This window comes from Pararge aegeria, chromosome 10 (genome assembly GCF_905163445.1).
Source record: "Pararge aegeria chromosome 10, ilParAegt1.1, whole genome shotgun sequence".
Classification (NCBI taxonomy): Eukaryota; Metazoa; Arthropoda; class Insecta; order Lepidoptera; family Nymphalidae; genus Pararge; species Pararge aegeria.
This window is the reverse complement of record NC_053189.1, coordinates 14620462-14639924: the sequence shown is the minus strand read 5'-3', so window position 1 is coordinate 14639924 and position 19463 is coordinate 14620462. Positions and strand designations below refer to the sequence as shown.

The 19463-nt window shown below is 34.3% G+C and overlaps 1 protein-coding gene across 5 annotated transcripts in view; it reads right to left on the bottom strand.

Annotated features, from left to right (window-relative positions):
* Positions 1 to 18547, bottom strand: part of LOC120626793 (tyrosine-protein kinase Fer) — a 75481-nt gene extending 56934 nt beyond the window's left edge. Inside the window, exons 1-2 of one of the 5 annotated variants that reach the window (XM_039894540.1) lie at positions 18530 to 18547; positions 15544 to 15734 (exon numbers count right to left, since the gene is read on the bottom strand). In XM_039894540.1, the coding sequence (XP_039750474.1) occupies positions 15544 to 15705 (162 nt within the window). In that variant the 5' untranslated portion in view covers positions 15706 to 15734; positions 18530 to 18547. Of the gene's footprint in view, positions 1 to 15543; positions 15735 to 16033; positions 16052 to 16123; positions 16327 to 16782; positions 17354 to 18529 lie in introns of those variants that run through there. The other 4 variants (XM_039894536.1, XM_039894537.1, XM_039894538.1 and 1 more) reach the window with 4 other exon arrangements.
* Positions 18548 to 19463: the final 916 nt, after the last annotated feature.

Genomic DNA, 19463 nt, shown 5'->3' with positions numbered 1-19463 from the left:
CAATCGTTAATCAATATATATAATATAATAATAAAAGATTATACTTGAGAATGTTCACAACAAAGTTACGGGAGTCACAATTATTACGGCCGATGACATAATTGAATATCTGCCTAGTTTCAAATTGAATAGAGATGCAGAGCGCGGGAATGAGAAACTACGGCCTTAGTAACATGTGGGTTACTATGTTTGTTTCACGCATGGCGTTGTGGCATTTCGAGCGTTATTTCATTAGATTCAGCTTCTTAAGAGCAGTGACTTTTGATCGTTTACACTGACTTCCAAAAAAGGAGGCTATGAATTCGAGGCTTAACTACCTCAGTATATATGTTTTCTAAATAGGCGATGTGTTACATTACCGTTAAATCGGAACTGATTAAATCATACCATTTAATATTTTTCCAAGGAAATCTGATGAATAATTACATAAAACATTAAAGACTATTTCCCTTTCTTTTGTTTTTGATTTATATGTTATTATATGCGTTATTTTCTTTCCTAAGTATCATTTATTGTTTTATTTTAAGTAAAACTTTAAGAGATATTTTAAAGACGAGAATTGACTCAAGAAAAATATAACGTCGTGACGAAGCATAGAGCATTTATTCTTTTTTTTTACTAACGTAGGAACATCAGGTGCAAACTCTTAATGGTGTTATTACAATTCTGTCAGTTTAGTAGTATAGAGATTCCTATATTTCTGATATCGCACTTAAGAGTGCATTCCTTAAAATTTTTCTTTTGTTAAAACTACCCCGAGTTACGTCATGTTTTATAACATCCTTTAATAAATACTGAGCTTTGGTGATAAGTTGATATAAGGTTACTTCTGTGAGTCACTAGATATTTAGTTGAAAGTACACATGCAAGTCTCGGCCCCCAACTGAGTTGACAGACGACATCAAGCTAGTCGCTGGCAGCCGCTGGAAACAAGCGGCTCAGGACCGTGGATTTTGGAACTCCCTACAAAAGACCTGATGTCCAGCAGTGGACTTCAATGTGTGAAGTGGATTGAAGAGATGATGATGATAATGGTGCAAGTCTGTATCTAAGATATTTTTTATTCGACTACAAGTTAGCCTTTGAATGCAATCTGCCCTGGTAGTAGTAAGATGGTAGCGGGCTAAACCCGTTAGGGAGTATAGTTAGGGCGACATTGTACCGGAACGCTGAATCGCTTTGCGGCACGTCTTTGTCGCTAGGATGGTAACTAGTCACGGCCGAAACCTCCCACCAGACAAGACCAGGGAAATTCTGAAATTATATATTCCCAAATTGCTCCTGCCGGGAATCGTACCCGGGACCTCCTACTTAAATTTACAGCGCTCACCGTAGCGCCAGGGAGGTCGTCAAAGTATGTCAATAATTCGAAGACAGTTATATTACGAAACGAACTATTGCTCTAATTGTCAGGTTGATCTTAAGAACAATGGTATTTTGATTTTACTTATAAAAGTTACAAACCTATGTGTCTGACTTTTAACATTACGTATAGTCAGAACATATCAAAGTACGCTCTATAGATCTGTAAATGTTCCTCTCCACAGGGATCACATAGAGATACTAGGAGCAAAGCTGTTATAATCGCTCACTGAGTGCCGACATTGAGCTTTCTTTAAGCTTAGAAAGTTAAAGTGAAATATGCCTTAACCACTATGCCAATTACTTGCTTATTACAGTCCTAATCAGTATCTTTCTCCAATAACCGTAGCCACTATATTACTACTAAATCCTCGTTTCTATATATACTATGATTGTAAATGATTGTGAGGAATATGCTTAGTGTAAGAAAGTTCCTATGTTCGGCGTGTGATCTGATGGCTCAGTGTGCTTGGAAAATGTAGGTAAGTTTAGAGCTAATTCTTAACTAACGTTTTATTTATATTATTCGTAAAGGAAGGAATGCACCTACAAGGAGCGGCACGTAAAAAGGGCTCTGACTGACTTACATAAACAGGCGAATATCAGTGATCAGTTTTTTGTTTCATTATTTATTTATAATAATACCTATGTTTGTTTATTGTTTACACTAAAAAAACATTATTTAATGTAATTTCCGCAATGGCAGACAATTTTAAAAACTCGCTGGTCGTTCGTATCAGAACTTACTATACTGGACATAGGAGATGATGAGAAGATCTACATGGTTATCACAAAAAAATGTTAGGTTAGGTACCTACTCACAAATAAAATTATACAGTAACATCAAAATAGCATGTTCAGTACCTATTTTTTTAATGCATACCCTGACCGAAAACCCTATGCACGCCACTGACTACGAGTATATATACTATTGGCAACGTTGCGTTCTTTAATATCACAATATTCTATCGAAGCAGGCGTTTGCCATTACCGGCCCACTACAGGGTTTCCTCCCACAATGAGAAGGGGTTAAGGCCGCTGGCTTAGTGTGGATTGGTGGACTCTACACACCTTTGAGAACATTATGGAGAACTCTCAGGCGTGCAGGTTTCCTCACGATGTTTTCTTTCGACGTTGAAGTAAGAGATATTTAACTGAAACGCACAAAGGTTAAAAAAGTTGCGGACTGGGATTCGAACTCAAACCCCCGAAAGTGAAGTCGAAGTCCAACCGCTGGGCTATCACCGCTTTATGTATTCTTTACACACTTTTTGATCCAACATCGGAGCATCCTAAGGAGATATTGACTTAAGTTAGGTACAATGGCTTAGTAAATTGACTATAACTCTTATATAACTCACGTTTCCCTGTTTAAAGGCTTAAGTTCGTGTAACAGCTAGCTGCTAGAGCCAACTCTTAAAGCGGAACGTTATACAGATCAGCGGGCTTACTACCATCGTTAAAAGCAGTACTTAATAATTTAAAATTACTTCTTTAATTGACGTAATATTACGTCCATTAATTAAGGATATATCCTTATAATTCTGGAAATGAGAATCAGAAAGCAATGATAGTCTAGTAAGCATTACCTACAGAAATGATGATCTTAAAAATTAATAGTTCAAAAAACTAAAAAAAACAGCTTAAAAACCAACTAATTTCTACCTTTTAGTTTATTTATAAAAACGTAAAAGCAAAATTAAACATTAAAAATCAAATTAATAATTGGAAATTAAAAAATTAGTATCATTACTGCCTTATCGATGATAATTAAATAAATTAACTAAAATCTTATTTAGCAAATTTATAAATGGAATGATCTTATCAACTTAGTGTATTATCATCGGTCCTCGATATATCTACAAAGTCAGAACGAAATCAAACCGTTTGAAGAGGCTCAAAATAAAATCCAAAGGAGTCGGTTACAAACATACACACATACATACGAACATACAGTTGAAGCTAATAAAAAGCGTGTAAAAAGGGAATCGATCCATATATTGCACTTCTATGTTTTAATGTTTCACAATATTTTGAACACGCTTATTTCATACTAAGATTGTCCTAATTTTGCACGCTAGCTGTCTTTACTTACGCAATGTGATTTAAACTGATAAATGTATCGTTATTAATCGATAAGTTATTAATTCGATCTAGTCTTAATTCATTTCGACGTTAAACAAACGATCAATGACGCAACTTTATTAATGAAAATAAAATTTACTAGAACAATCCGACATAGTAATTAGTTATATTGTTATATTTATAATGCACTAATAATAATTGGAATAACCCAAATAAAAATAAGGACTTGACTTTAAAAAAAGAAAGCAAATGTCAAAAAATATAAAATTACATGTTTAAAATTAGGGGCTTACTCCTCAAATAAAAGGAATATGGTCTAACTTTCTAAACACCTGTGAATGGTGATTAAACATTTATTTACCAAAAAGGTAGCCTCACGTCCCTTAACACACCGACAGACTTCAATTTCAAACTACATAACTTTTTTAACATGGAATGGATATTTTAACTGGAAAAATATCGATGTCGTCAATACAATTAAATAAAACATTCGCACGTTCACTCCAATCTTTTTTTTTACTCCACTACAAATGAGTCCTTGACTGCAACCTCTCAAGCTGATAACTGATGATGCATTCTAAGATGGTAACGGGCCCAGCTGTTAGGGGTAAAGAGTATATTAAACCTATACCCCTAAACGATTACGCTAAATCGTCTGTACGTCTTTATCGGTAGGGTGATAGCCACGGCCGAGGCCTCCCACCAGACCAGACAAAATTCAGAAATTATTAATGCCCAAATTGCCTCTGCCGGAGATCGAACCCGGGGCCTCTTTAAAACTACAGCGCTCACTGCGCCAGGGAAGCTGTCGAAACTGAATCTGAAACTGGCTTTTGCAATGTGATACATGCGAAGTTGGGAAACCAGAGGAGCGAGGCCAGACGACAGTGCAACGAACTATTTAGAGCAGTGCGACATAATTCCCAGAAGCTCGGCCGGGAGCCAGTCTTTCAATATGAACTCAGTTGCGCCAATTAACAATATTTTATCGCTATGTCGGCCATGCAATTAATTTATAATAATAAATAAATTACTGAACATTACATTAATATGAACACTAACTATAACATGATATAATCTCGTTACTATTTATTAGAGAAATAAAATATATAATACACAGATTTAACACAAAAATAGGCAGATGATGTTGTTTAGATTAAGAATAAAATATATTATAATTCTATTTTACAGCAATACGGCTTAACGGAATAAGCAGAAAGAGCATGGTGGTACTACTATGAACATTGCTCTACAATTAGTATTTCTAAACACATACTTTAGAACCTAACTAATTAATTCGTTATTTAACTAGAACTTTTACGTAATATAATATCTTCATGCATCATAATATAAACTTACGGCGTTGATGAAAACGTGTGTGCCTATTTTTATACCCGACATAATAAACATGACGAGAAATTGATATCGATGTTACGAAACATGAATACCTACATTAATAAACCATCATCGATAAAAATAAAGGTTCACAGTTAGAAATAATCAGATGATATAAGAACGGAGCAATATGAAATTGTTCTAAAATCTAAAATACATTCATCATATCAACCTATTACCGGCTCACTACAGGGCTCGGTTCTCATCCCACAATGAGAAGGGGTTAAGAATGTAATCCACCACGCAGGCCGAGTACGAATTGGTAGACTCCACACACCTTTGACGACAATATGGAGAACTCTCAGGCATGCAGGTTTCCTCACAATGTGTTCCTTCACCGTGAGTAGCATGTGATTAAACGCACATAGCTTAGAAAAGTTAGAAGTGCGTCCTGGGATTCAAATTAGGCCCCTCGAGAGTGAAATCGAAGTCCTACCCACTGGGCTATCACTGCTTCTCTAATCTACATTGAAACACAAAAAAAAATTAATAAGTGATACCAAAACTTCACACTATTGGAGATTTCTTATATTAATAATACAACTTCACTGATTTTTAATTTCTACATTAATACCGCATGAGAGATCTTCATAATGACCTTACACGTTGAAACGTGTAAGGTCTACCAATCCACACTTGGCCATCGTAGTAAACGTGGCTTAACCCTTCCCATTCTGTGAGGAAGACCTGTGTTTGTAACGGACCTGTTGATGGTGATTTCAAGAGCCAAAGTTTTTAGAAATCTTAGACACAAAACCGAAAGAGCTTTAATTTACACCATTTCATTACCTACATAGCTTTTAATGTTCCTGCTGTTATTATGTTATATAATATTGATGTGATAATGAATAAAACGAATAAATAATTTGAGATCAAAAAGAAATGAGATAACAACAGTTTATGAAGGTCAATGTGCAAATTAAGCGGCGAAACTCAAGTTTATTTCGACAGTGGTGAATAGAAATCGAACGATAAATTACCTGTTCGATCTGGTTACATTGACAAGATTTCGTTCTATAAAAAGAAACTGCACGTAAATGACCTATTGTGAAACGTGAACTATATAGGGGCACAATGAAAACATAACAATAGCATCGTGGGAAAAACAACACAAATTGGCAAGGGTCAAGTGGCTACGGTAAATGCATTTACGTCATAACTCATAAGACGTGCAAAAAGTAGATCAGATAAGTACGTTATAATATAACGTACACATTGTAATTCGGACGGGATTGTACATTATCTAGCACACCTAAGAAATACACCTTCTTTCTTGTTATTTTCCGGCCTTTTCCAAGTGGAATCAGCATTCTAAACTGTTGGTAGAGTCACAATAAATAGACATACTTAAATTTTCGAAATAAGGAAAGGCAGAGCTACTTGAGAAAAAATATTTGTGTCGCGTGGATTTGAACATTTAAAAGATAATATTTATAAACTACAAAAATAACCCAGTTTAAAAATCTGTTTTGTTCGATTAATATTAGCCATTTTATTAGTACATATTTGCAATACGTAATCGCTCTAGGATTAGTTTAAAAAAATTCTGTACGATATAATCTTTATGTATAAATATGTGTATGCATAATCTCTGCATCCTAAAAGCCTACATAATCATAAAACAACGGCGTCATAAAAAAACGGAAAAACAAAAGTATTTTCTCGTTATGCCAACAGAAAGTAACCATCCAATGACCTTGGCATTTGCATGGATAAAGTCATACAAACATAGGAGCGATATTATTATCGTTAAAAGGAAATTCCAAAGATAAACATAACCAGCTACGAACAAATGGTCACTTATTGAGTCAGGGACTAGAATTGTAGATAAAAAGCCCTTTGTGGCATAAGCAACTCTATTGTTCACAGCAGTCACGATTTTAAGTTATCTGTTGCTATTTTGTTCGCAAACTGGTCTACTGTCTACAATTATAAAGTCTTCATAATACCTGCTTTTGCTTGGTTATCGAATTTAGATAACTGTGAGCGGTACTTTCACCTATCGGCAGCGTATTTCACTTTCTCGAGATAGACTACTAAGATGATTTGAGATTTGCGCAACAATACAATGTAAAGTAGATCCATCTGTGTGGGTCCCATCCATCTCTTTCATCCCCTCTTTATGGACAATAAATACCGTAGTCGAAGTTAAAACTATTTTACTTGGTTGTTGGTACATCTACCTAATATAACCTATAATCGCCATACAAAATTATTAGGTCTCTAACGGTAGAATAAATCATAATAATTATAGTTTTGTAGTATTTAATTAAAAAAATAAAATTATAAATTCTAGAGGCCAAATTTTCTAGATTAAAGCTTTCAAATAATATTATTACGTTCCACTTTTTATTTATCGTCGTGAACATAGACTATAGAGTTTCTATAAGCATTCATTAGAAAGTCTAGATATTTTCTATCTTTTCTATACTTAGACACACTTAGAAATCTAAAAAAAATTAGAAAAATACTAAATTTGGGGCTGAAATTTTAAGGAGCAAATTATATTCAGCGACGCGTCGTTGTGATATTTACTTATTAAGTTTTACAGTTTTGATAGCAAATAATTGTAGTTATTGTGTTGTTATTTGGTAGAAATTCTTATAGTCTGCTCTCCAAGCTCTCTAGATTGTTTTATCACAAAAGGCTACTCTTAGTGCGATGACGGGCATAATGCCAATTTTTTCGTCGACATGTAAATAAAACAGGCTATATTCGCGCCGCTTGCGACTAACCGGACAACGACTATCTAGCATATGTTTGAAACTATAACTGGAGTATGAAATTGGGATGGTGCCCTAGTATTTATTTTGAAATATCTGTAATAACTATTACAAGCACTTCTGCATAATATTTAGATTTCAATGGATTACATTATACAATTTTATATATTTAATTCATCGAATTGAAAATAATTAATAACCTTAGGCACTGTGTCTTGTATTTCGTTAACAGCATTTAACAACACGTCATGAAATTCTTATACATACAAGTTAATTCAACGAGCTTTGTCATGTAAGCCTTTCAATAAGTATAATATTATTATTGTGTCGTAAATGAAGTCTTTGAGGCTGACTGTCGTCGCCTTGGCATTTACTCCGATACGTAATTGTGCACAATGCACTAACAATAGCGTGCCAATCTATAAAAGCCATATAAAACATCAATGTCTTTAGCATTTAAATGAATAGTACATCGTTGTTATCTTGCATTCTATGTTTATCATAATTCCTTACGTATTTGCACTAAAAGCTCTGAAATTGTTAGTGAGCAAATAGTAATAAACAAAGGAGCGCAGATTACTTCACCTAGCAGCGATGCACATCATAATCCTTGCGTTGCATGGCTCTCACTCTTACGTATTGTAAGGACAGTGATCCAGAGTAGGAGATGAAATACGTAATTCTGTAAGCTCTAAGTGAATCGCGTAAAATCTTTGGTCTGTAGTGTATTGCGATTGGCTGCGCAGCACCTGTCATCGTTCATTGGCCCTGCGCCCGCAACGTCTCGTGCAACGACGATTTGTTTCTTTAACAATCTTTTAGTTTTCGTTATTGCCATTACATTCAAAAAAATATATATTTCTTGTTACTACTCGTTTCTCTTTTAGTTTAAAGCAATCGGTGTAATCTATTAGTTCAAACGTATTAATATTTTTGTATTCTAAATAGCAGCCAGATTTTATTTCCGTACAAATTACGTTTAATTCTTTTATAGAAATATTTTACGCGATCTTAAAAAACGTCAAGTCTGTCCGTTGATAACGTTCTTCTCGCTATCGGTTCAGAATATAGATTGCGTTGAGAAGCCGACAAGAAACTCGTAGATATTTAAATTCAAAATGATGCTATTTGGCCAAAATTAAATATTGAACATGCATTGAACGTTTTAACGATATGCCGATGAAATTTCGATGTGTCAATCGCATCTATGGCGTCGGCTCGGTCTGATTGGACCGGATCTGACCCAGTTGTTGTTCCACTACTTGGCGCGGATTGAAAATCGAGATTCCCGTTCGTGTCTGTGTTACCAAGTGAATAAAATGCAGGAACTAGGCCAAAAGAATCGCGAACAACACGCTGTCTACTTGAATCTCTGCAGCTGTTAATAGTACCGACCCAGTTCAATCTAGCCGGCGGGTGGTAAAATCTATAACTTGAATTGTATCGATAAGTAGGTACTCGTACACAACTTTTTGTTTTAGTTTTGTCTCTATATCAGTTCTTGGTAATAACTAATAACTATTTACCCAAAGCTGTTGCCCGCTTTCTCCGTTCGCGTTTATTACCACGTTTATCTCCAATCCTATGGGAACCATTTGTTTTCCTGGTATAAAATAAGTTACTTTCCCTCTCATGTGTTGACGGCCGATTGGCGCAGTGGGCAGCCATCCTGCTTTCTGAATCAAAGGCCGTGGGTTCGATTTCCACAGCTGAAAAACGTTTCTGTGATGAACAGGAATGTTTTTCAGTGTCTGGGTGTTTATCTGTATTTTATAAGTATTTATGTTTATTATATATATAACATGTGACCGTCAATTAATTATAGACAAATAATTTGCAATAAAATAAAATTACGACTATAATTAAAGATCTAAGCTATGATATCTGTTAAGTTGGACCAGCCCGCTCACGGTGTGCCAATTTAATTTAAAATCGGTTAAGTAGTTTAGGAGTCCATCGCGGACAAACATCATGACAAGAGATTTATATATATATAAGAATATCAACTAACTCTATACCAAAAATCAAGGTGTTTGGTTACTTGGGAATTGAAGAATAAACACAAAAACACTAGTTAAATAGTTACTATTAGTTTTATTATCAATGTTATCAATATTCATAGTTTTAAGCAATATACTCTTCGTATTTTATTTTTATGTATTTCGACTATGTTATTTTCTACCATATTTATAAGTATGGCTAAGAACACGTGTTGTATTTTTTACTATCGCATTTCAAGTCATAAAACATAAGCGACCGTGACGAATGCACAACATAACGCTTTGAACGTTTAATTCAATTACACCAAAATATCGTAACTAAAGACCATGGGAATCGGCGTGTTCTTCTTTGAAATTGTTAAGCTTTTTTCATTAAGACAACTTTGGTATCTAAAGTATCTTTTGCAAACTACGAAAAACCTCATTAACCTTTAACGAACGAAAGAATTTGAACTGATTGAACGATTGATGAACGATTTTGTTACTTATGATACTTTTTCGGTCCTTTTTAATCCATAACCGTTTGTACAATTGCACATAGCTACATAAAAAAATATTTCCTTATACCAATAGACACATAGATGCAAAAAAAATGTACATAGAACTGAGATGATGGCGATAACTAAATTCGTAAACTTAAAGCATTGGTCTATAGTCAAATTAAACATACTTTTTATGGTTATGAAATTTATGTATATCCTATCTAATTTTATACTTTTACTCGTTTGATATTCGGGGAACTAGTCTTTGCAGTTTTATCATTGTTACTCTTAGATATTTCTCACTTGTCCCACAACCTAAAATATTTGAACATTTGCCAATAAGGACGTAGTATCTGACATTGTTTTAATTACGTAACCATGTCGATGATTTAAGATAACTACTGGATACTTGGATAGGTTTGTTTAAATAATTAATTGTTGTAAATGGTTTTAGGCTTTTAAGTATAACACTATGCTTACTATCTTTTAAAAGCTTTTACTTATATGACTATTTTTTCTTTCGGATGTCTATTTTACCGGATAGAAATTTAATAATGTTATTATGATTTAGAAATATTTAACTGCTATCGTAAGGAGTTTAAATTTGTAAAAGATATGTTAAAGAAAATAAATCGGTGTATGAAGAAACGCCCTATAGCTATAGCGACTGCGCCATTGAAATTATAATTTGAAGACACTAGTAATCAGTGGCGTGCATTTCATACATGCACAAAAGCACTGCATACCCAAATTATTTTATATAAGTCTAGTATTGGAGGGGAATTTTTCCATTTTATGCCATGTACCGGCTTTATGCATACCCTGGTCAAACACCCTGTGCACTACTAGTAATGTACTAGTGTCTTGAAATTATAATGAATAAGATAAAATTCATGATCCATCCATGATCCATGGCTATCATAAAACTATAGACCTCCTAGTGTAACAGTCGATAAGAGCGTGTAAGATGCAAAGTTCTTCACTGTGGGATGCAATCGTAGTGCATCGTTAGAAAAATTTAATTCAAACTTATTTACTAATTTTGTAAATTCACTGCTTTAAATAGACGCGAACATAATTAATTAAATAATCAGCAATACATATATATTTAATCCTATACAGTTATTATTATTTTAAAATATTTTAATATATAAATCGTCAAAAATCTTAATAAAAAATCTGCTCCTTCATCTGGGAAATAAGAGTAGCTTTGACATTTATTTTGTCGGGAAACTTTTACTAAATCGTGTACAGCGAATAACCTTTTAGTGAGAAATATGGTCTGGAAGGACATCACACATTTATGCGGTGATAGCCCAGTGGTTAGGACATCTGCTTCACTTTCGCGAGGCCGAGTTCGAATCCCAGCACGCCCAAACCTCTTTAACTTTTCTAAGTTATGTACCTTTTAAGTAATTAAAATATCAATTGCTTCAACGGTGAAAGAAAACATCATGAGGAAACTTGCATTCCTGAGAGTTTCCATAATATGCTTAAAGGTGTATTAAGTCCACCAATCCGCACTGGGCCAGCGTGGTGGACTACGGCCTAAAACCCTTCGTATTGTGGGAGGAGACCCTAGGAATCTAAATCTAGGAATCGAATAATTGAATGTCTAATCGTGATTTAGGTGATCGTGGGTTAGAGAAATTAAACGTTTCATGAACTCCTGTGTGACACCGATTCACCGGATCGTAAAGTTTAGGGGACTTTCAGAAAAAAAAAAAATCTGTTTTTTTTAATAACCTTAAATCCATACGACAAATGAAATATGTGATAACACAAACACTACTTATATGATTTTGTTGTATTGTAAATCAATTGGTGAAAGGTAAATGTAGGCCTAGAAATCTTCTAAGATTAGGTGTTCCTTACCTTGTTTGTCGTCAGTGACGTGCACAGGGTTTTCGACCTGGGTATACATAAAGAAGGTAGATGGCATAAAATGAAAAAACCCTTCGCATTTATGAGTTAATCAAAAATTTTGGGGTAGGCAGTGCTTTTGTGCATGTATGAAGTGCACGCCACTGTTTGTCGTTAGTGAAAGATGTTAGTTAAGATGCTAATACCCGTTGCATTAGCATCTTAAGGCGGCAATATACTGTTAGTTATTTGCAGAATCCGACATCAACAAGATTGGAAAAGCTAAGTCGCAAACTAACCCTGACACAGTTCTTTCTTGCACCATTCTAAGACCTAATTACTAGTACTCAGTAATAAGAGTAGATCGACGATAGGAAACCGACGACTGAACTAGGAAACGTGCTAAACCGGTCAATAACGGAAAACACTTTAATGGTTCTACTAACAAGTTTAGTCGTGACGATACATGAATTAAAACATTTACCTACCAACGATTGGGAAATATATGTAACATAACCGCGTACGAAGTGGGGAAATTAGAACAATTTAGAGAACCATTAAACGCATATCCGTGTTATATTAACAAAGGATTAATAATGGGTACTAAACTCAATTTGCTATAATCCGCGAAAACCAGCCAAATAGGGCGTAATTGTGTAAGTTTGTCCATGATGCGTTAATGTATTGGGCATAGTTCGTGTTGGGCAAATTTGCATTGTGTTGTACATTCAGTGAAGCCCTTAAAATATCTGGTAACGTTATAATAATATAAATGCAAATTTTGACGCAAGTCACTATATTCATCGAAATAGTTATTTACTTTCATCATTTAAAGCATTAAATTTAAATAAAAATGATCGATATACAAATGAAACGAATTGAACTTATACGATTTTCGGAGACTACCCCCCCTGTACAGGGTGCAATGTATAATTTCTTCAATTATTATACACCACACAACCCAGAATTAGCAATTGTACAGACCTACCTCCGGTGTTGCCTTTTTTGTATAAAGATTAAAGAAATTATAAATTGCACCGTGTAGATTTGCCTGGTTTTTGGGGATTGTAATAAATAAAGCAATGTTCATTGTACATTATGAAATCCCGGAAAGTAACGCCTGCTTTTATCCAAACGATTGGGATGAATCCACGTTAACCAATAACAGCATAACATATAGGCTTCTACAAGTACAGATTCTGTAATTCCTTTCAAAGGGAAACATCCAAATCGGTTCAGATTTTCGGAAGTTTCTTCATAATAAATAAACTAGCTCTTGGTGATGAAGCCTAAGGTGGAAGATGCGTGCTTAGAAGACAGAACCCTGTCCACTCTTGATTGAATAGTAGTACATTAGACGGCAACCGGTAGTTTCAGGTATTTGCGGTGCGTATTAGAAACGAGGAAGCAGAACATAGGTGTCCATGGAATAACAACTATGTATCGTTTAATTTTTAAATTTCCTCCAATTGTAGGTTAAAACATTAAAATAAATAACACACACATCGCTTGCAATTAAGCAAATAAAAAGAATACATGGAATTAAAAAAATTTATCTAGGAGTCAGATTTCCAAAACGCATTTTCACTTTAGGAAGGTATTCCGTCAGTTCAAAGTAGACGTTAAGTTGAGCAGTCCCATATATATATATTTATTAACACACATCCGATAATAATTGTTAAAGCCTACCAACCTGCACTGGAGCAGCATGGAATTTTACCCTCTTTCATATATAATGATAAAGGTGATAATGGCATAACAACATTGACGAATTATTAATAACACGACGATGATTGACTTCTTCCACAGATACCAGAGAACTACAAGATAGGAGAGCATTTTACTTTTTTAGCTATACGAAGCCCAACGATGCGTTTTAAAAATTTAAAATGGAACGTGATGCAGCAGGAGATTCGGTACGCATAACATAGGGGAAAATGCTGAATAGACTAATGAGTCAGCAGCCAGCGCCGTTATCGACAGCGGAACGTGATTGGACACGCTGATAATGCGGCCTGATAAACCTACTACGGGTACGATATGAATAATTATGATGCCAAACACGCTAATTAAATAGGTACTGATAGGGATTATCAGGAATGGTAGTGAAGAATGACTAAGGATATAAAACCTATTTAGTTTTGAAGTAATACAATTATTGTTTATTTATTTTTTATTGAACTAGTGTCAGCATGTTAGTGTATGATTTATTTACTCTCAATTTACGACTACAGCACCAATACTTAACACTAGCAGCAAGAATAACAGTAATATTTTGTAAAATCAGGAGAGCATTCGAAAAGAGAAGGAACTTCAGGTAACGGTTTAAATGGCTAGTGGACAGAGCTATGTTAAAAATACATCCACGTTATTCATTCCGAAATAAAGAGGTCCTTAGAAGGAACACTCTTAATAAAATAGTTGCGAATAGTTGCGAAGTTAAAATGGCATAGCTTGCAGGACCAAGCGCCATTGCAGTCTAAAGTAGTAATGGCCACTATATTCTTACATTTAAAATTCTTGGTGGTGGCGAACGCGCACTAGTAAACGAAGCGTTATTGACCCCTCAAAAAGTGGACATACGAAATGTGAGTCACAGAGAGCCACTGGAAGGAGCGGAACAAAACCTTGGCTTTTGTCTTAATACTTTCAATTCATAGGTTTACATTAACAAATACGTTAAGCGGGTACTTAATTGCCTGTTCCGAGTGACAAGGGACAAAAGAGCTAGGTAATTTTTTTGCTTCAAAATTTACATCAATCATTAGGCTTTCAAACTTGTTAAAGCCTTCCCGTCTCTAAGGGTTGTAGAGTACTTAGTTATGTATAATACATGTTACATGTTATAGTAATGTTTGAAAATATGTTACAATATAAAGAATGAAGATGTTGGTTACAAACTGTCCAATTTGTTTTCACATTCAGCTATCGATACATTACGCATTACTCAATTATATTATGAATCCGTAATAATTTGGTTAAAAATTAATTACAATTTTTGAAGTTATACTTCTTTTGGCGCGTTAGGGAAATTTTAACGATGCGCGCGCACACCGACACCCTGAAGTTAGCTATAAGGTTTAACAGTGTACACATTCAAGTGTCAAAATCTGCGGGCCCATTCAGGTGATTTAATTGATTCAATTGTACAAAAATCTCAAATTGTAATGTTGAGTGAAATTTGGTCGTCCGATAATTAGTCTATTAGTATTCCAAATTTAATTATGTTTATTATATCCATTTCTTTAAAAAATTAGAAATATTTTTATGTGATATTTAAATAAACGTTATTTAGATTATGCGTTATTATAAACCTTTCAATATATTAAATACCTTTTTCTATTGTTAGTGTTGTTTTTTGTAGAATAAGGCGAAAGATAAAATTATTTAAAAGTTTTTTATCTTGTTACGCCAATGAATTATAACTTCTAACGCTTGTACATAAGTACACACACGCTTTTTTTTCTTTGCTTATCTTAATCATAGTGTAGACAAAAATACCGTTAAATTAAATGATCCTGTAAATTAATGTAAAGATAACAATTTTCATCCATTAACAGTTCCACCTAAACGGGATTTGAATATTATTACGTCACGAGATTTCACGGGCTGTTATAGATTCTAAAAACTTACCTGTGTGAACTGCGAAGATATCTTTGTGTGATCTTCCTGATAGACCTTGCGTGACTTCCGTCGTTCAGTCATAAGTGTGATCAGACGGTCGAGTGCCCTTGAGTCTAAGGCTTCAGCGTTTGCCTTGATCAGACGGCTTGTGTTCTCCCATTCTTCGGTCATCGTCCTCCATGCTGAGGCTATCACTGATCCTGTACGACAAGTAACATCTTAATTTCAGTTAATATTATTCATTTGGAACTTAGAACTGCAATACCCCCAAATTAATCTATGTACTTCTTCACAGAGCAAAAATAATACGTTATTTTTTTTAATTGTCTGCCTCAGAAGTTGTCGATGAGATGGTATCAAACTAGGTACAATGAAATACGTACCTAGGTACCTACTGAAATATATAAAGTACATGGGAACGACATTGTAACTGTTTGTTATTGTTCGGTTCTGCACCTATATTTTTATTGATAACAAACTATAACTACGTAGTACATACCAGCATTAAACGTTTCCTTTTTTCCCTTTTGGTTAAGTATACTTTTGGGTAAAACCGAATCGGAATTACTTTAATTAGGCTTCTACTTACCTACTTATTTAAATAACATTCGACAAAATAACTTATATGCAGTGTAGGTAATACGTAGTTCAACATTAAATTAACAAAACAAGTTTTGTATGGAAATTAATGCGTCAGTACGTATTACTTAAATTATTTATATTCAACTGAACTTCATTGCTAACAGAAGCAAATACTAGTTTTAATAAATAAGAAGTTACAGTAAATCTCGATCTCTTTGTTCTATAGTTAGCAATTTTTAACATAACGGCTACGCGAGTCGCGACAGATTTATGAGGGTAGTATTTTATGCTTTTTTGTTTACTGGTAATAATAACCGATTCAATGTCATAATTTTAATTGTTTAAAACTCTTCATCAATACCTAGCCATCTTATATACCTAAGTAATACTTAATGTCTAATTAAATAAAGAGTGAAAGTTTTTTTTGTAAGAAATCATCAGATTCTGCAATTAAATGTTGTTTTATTGAATTTTCTATAATTATATCCACACGGTGACATTGCAAAGTAATTATTTTCACATTTAACTCACTTAATTAAGTATTTGTTACACTTGAATACTTAGTTTGAAATTAATCTCGTTACATTTTTTAATAAACTAAAACAAATTGTCCTAAGTGAGCAATAAAAACAAACAAGAATAGAGTTGAACTTTCGTGTTCAGTACCGTGCAATTCCTCGCATTTGTCCATCTTTTGTCCTTGCACCGCTGCAGCGGACAGCGCCAGCGCATATTCTCTATCGCTTTTCATTTTTGCCTGGAGGCTTCGCTTCATAGTCTCCATGAGACGCAGTTCCGCATCCTGTCGTGCCAGTAACGCCTCGTGGGCCGCGCGCCCCGCACCGTTCGACGCATACCCCATGATATAGAGCCTCCTACACTATAACGCACATCGCAACGTAAACACAACACAAATCACATCACTCCCCGTTATCACTGCACCACAGGACAGGCTTTACGTCACCAACGAAACTATTTCACGAATTCAATTATTTGAACGTACTGAAAAAACGAAGCTTTTTCCAGGCCGGAAACTAAATAAAACGTTCGGAACAAAAAACAGACCCGACCAAAGTTCGTGGCGAACGCGAGACGTCCGTTCAGCAACGGCGCACGACGTGAATGCCATGAGCCATCTATCGCAATAAATGAACTACGAAGATCGTGTCCACTGTCCGCGTCTGGCCCAGTCACCCGCGGCTACAAGGATTCAGACAGGCTACTCCAGAATACGGAACAAGTTTTTTAGTACTTATCCTCCTCTCAATTTATCCTATTTATTACGTGAAAGAGATCGAACCAGTCTGCGGAGCGGCCGGATCGAGTTACGCTTCTGTTGATCCAATTGAAAATTCATCTCGCACATTCATATGTATGGTCTCATAAATTCCTCATAAGTATCTAGGATATAATAAAGTTTTATATACATATATTTTAGCAAATTTTTTACTTACTTTATATTTATTATTTTGTAAAAATAACAGAAACCTACGACTGATCCAGATGATTAAATATAATTTTCATCATTAACGATATATTAATTTCTTTCAGTAGTAGGTAATTAACTTCTGTTCATTACTTAGAAGGAAAAAAACTTAGTTAGTTTTAAAGACATAAAGTGGAAAATTAAACCCTGTGGAACACCGCTATTGAATGCTATGATGAAAAAATGTTAATAGAGCATTAATGCATTAAATTGCCGTTTGCAATTATAGGCAGATTGTACGATTATGAACAATTTATTAATTAACAGGGGTAGATCATAAATGTGCATTGCAAAACATTGGTTAGCATCTATAAACTTCCGATCATATTCATTCATAAATTTGACTATGAGTGTAAATAATTGGAAAATATTTTTAAATTAATACTTTGACTCACGTAATACTTTAGTCTTAATTTTTTATTGCTTTTTTCAATTTGCTCCCTAAGTTTTTACGTTTATACTTATTCCTTTTGAGATACAGGTTCAGTTTCAGCTAAGGTTAATCGATCTTAGAAATCAATCGAGAGATTTTGGATGAAAATCTCTAGATTGATTATTAGTACGACGGGCTGATAGGTATGTGTTTGACGCGTCTGTGTGTGTGTCACACAACTGCTGTGGCATCGTATTTACCGAACGGAGGAACCGAATTCAATTTTTTTTTTTTTTTAAGTTGAATAGTGTATGTTAGTTCTTACTGTTTTATGAAAATAAGTCCAAAATTACTGCCGCTACAATGTTGGTGGACTACATATTGTTTCACAACTCCCTCAATTTGAGTATCAAATGAATAGGCTTTACTAGGAGAATACTATAATACACGAAGGATACTATTATTCAGAGGATTAAGGATAATATTATTTAAGACATATTTCAAATCCAAGATGGCCGCCACCACAAAATAGCGAATTACTTTTTTTTACGTACCTATCCCTCAATATGGGTATCAAATGAAATGGCTTGACTAGTTGAACAACGTACTTAAACTATATTGAAAGTCAGAAGTTTTAAATTCAAATATATATTATATCATGTTATCTACACTCTCTACTTAAAAACCACGATTCGGTTTAAAATTAAAAACCACGATTCGGTCACACTAATTTTAATAATTTATTTAATAAGTAGGTACTAATACTTATTAAATAAATTATTAAAATTAGTGTGACCGAATCGTGGTTTTTAATTTTTATCCAACATCTTAATTCTTATTATTCAAATTCTAATTTGATCATAAACAGACATGAACAGAAGTTCTTCTGTTTATATGCTGTGTCACAAACATTATCTAAAATCCTGTTAGCGACATCTAGTAGTGGTGCTTTGCGATTTTATAATATTCGTAGACTGAATTACTTAGTCTACGGTATGGAAGGTAGAGGTAAGGAGGATCATCTGTGTATATGAAAAAGTGTCGTCAAAATGTATTAAATTAGGATGGCGCCACATTTGCATCAAGGTAACTCTTAAAAGAAGCGCCAAATATAAATATTGTTAGAGTAGGCTTGAAAAATAAACAAGGAAGTAAGGTTATATTAACCTTACAGATTTATTATAACCAAACGTGCGTTTAGAGTGATTTTATTTCGTAAACAGTAAATAGTACGGTATTTATATTTGGCGCTTCTTTTAAGAGTTACCCTGATGCAAATGTGGCGCCATCCTTTAATACATTTTGACGACACTTTTCATATACACAGATGACTCTGCTTACCTCTACCCTCCATACTGAAATGTCTCAGGCAAAATATTTTAGCCGCCAAAGAGCATTCAAGTAAGTTAGATGCCAAAGAAAATATATTTACTTTAAAAGTTAGCCAAAGATTGTTAGTATCTTCTTTGGCACCAAATGATCACCACA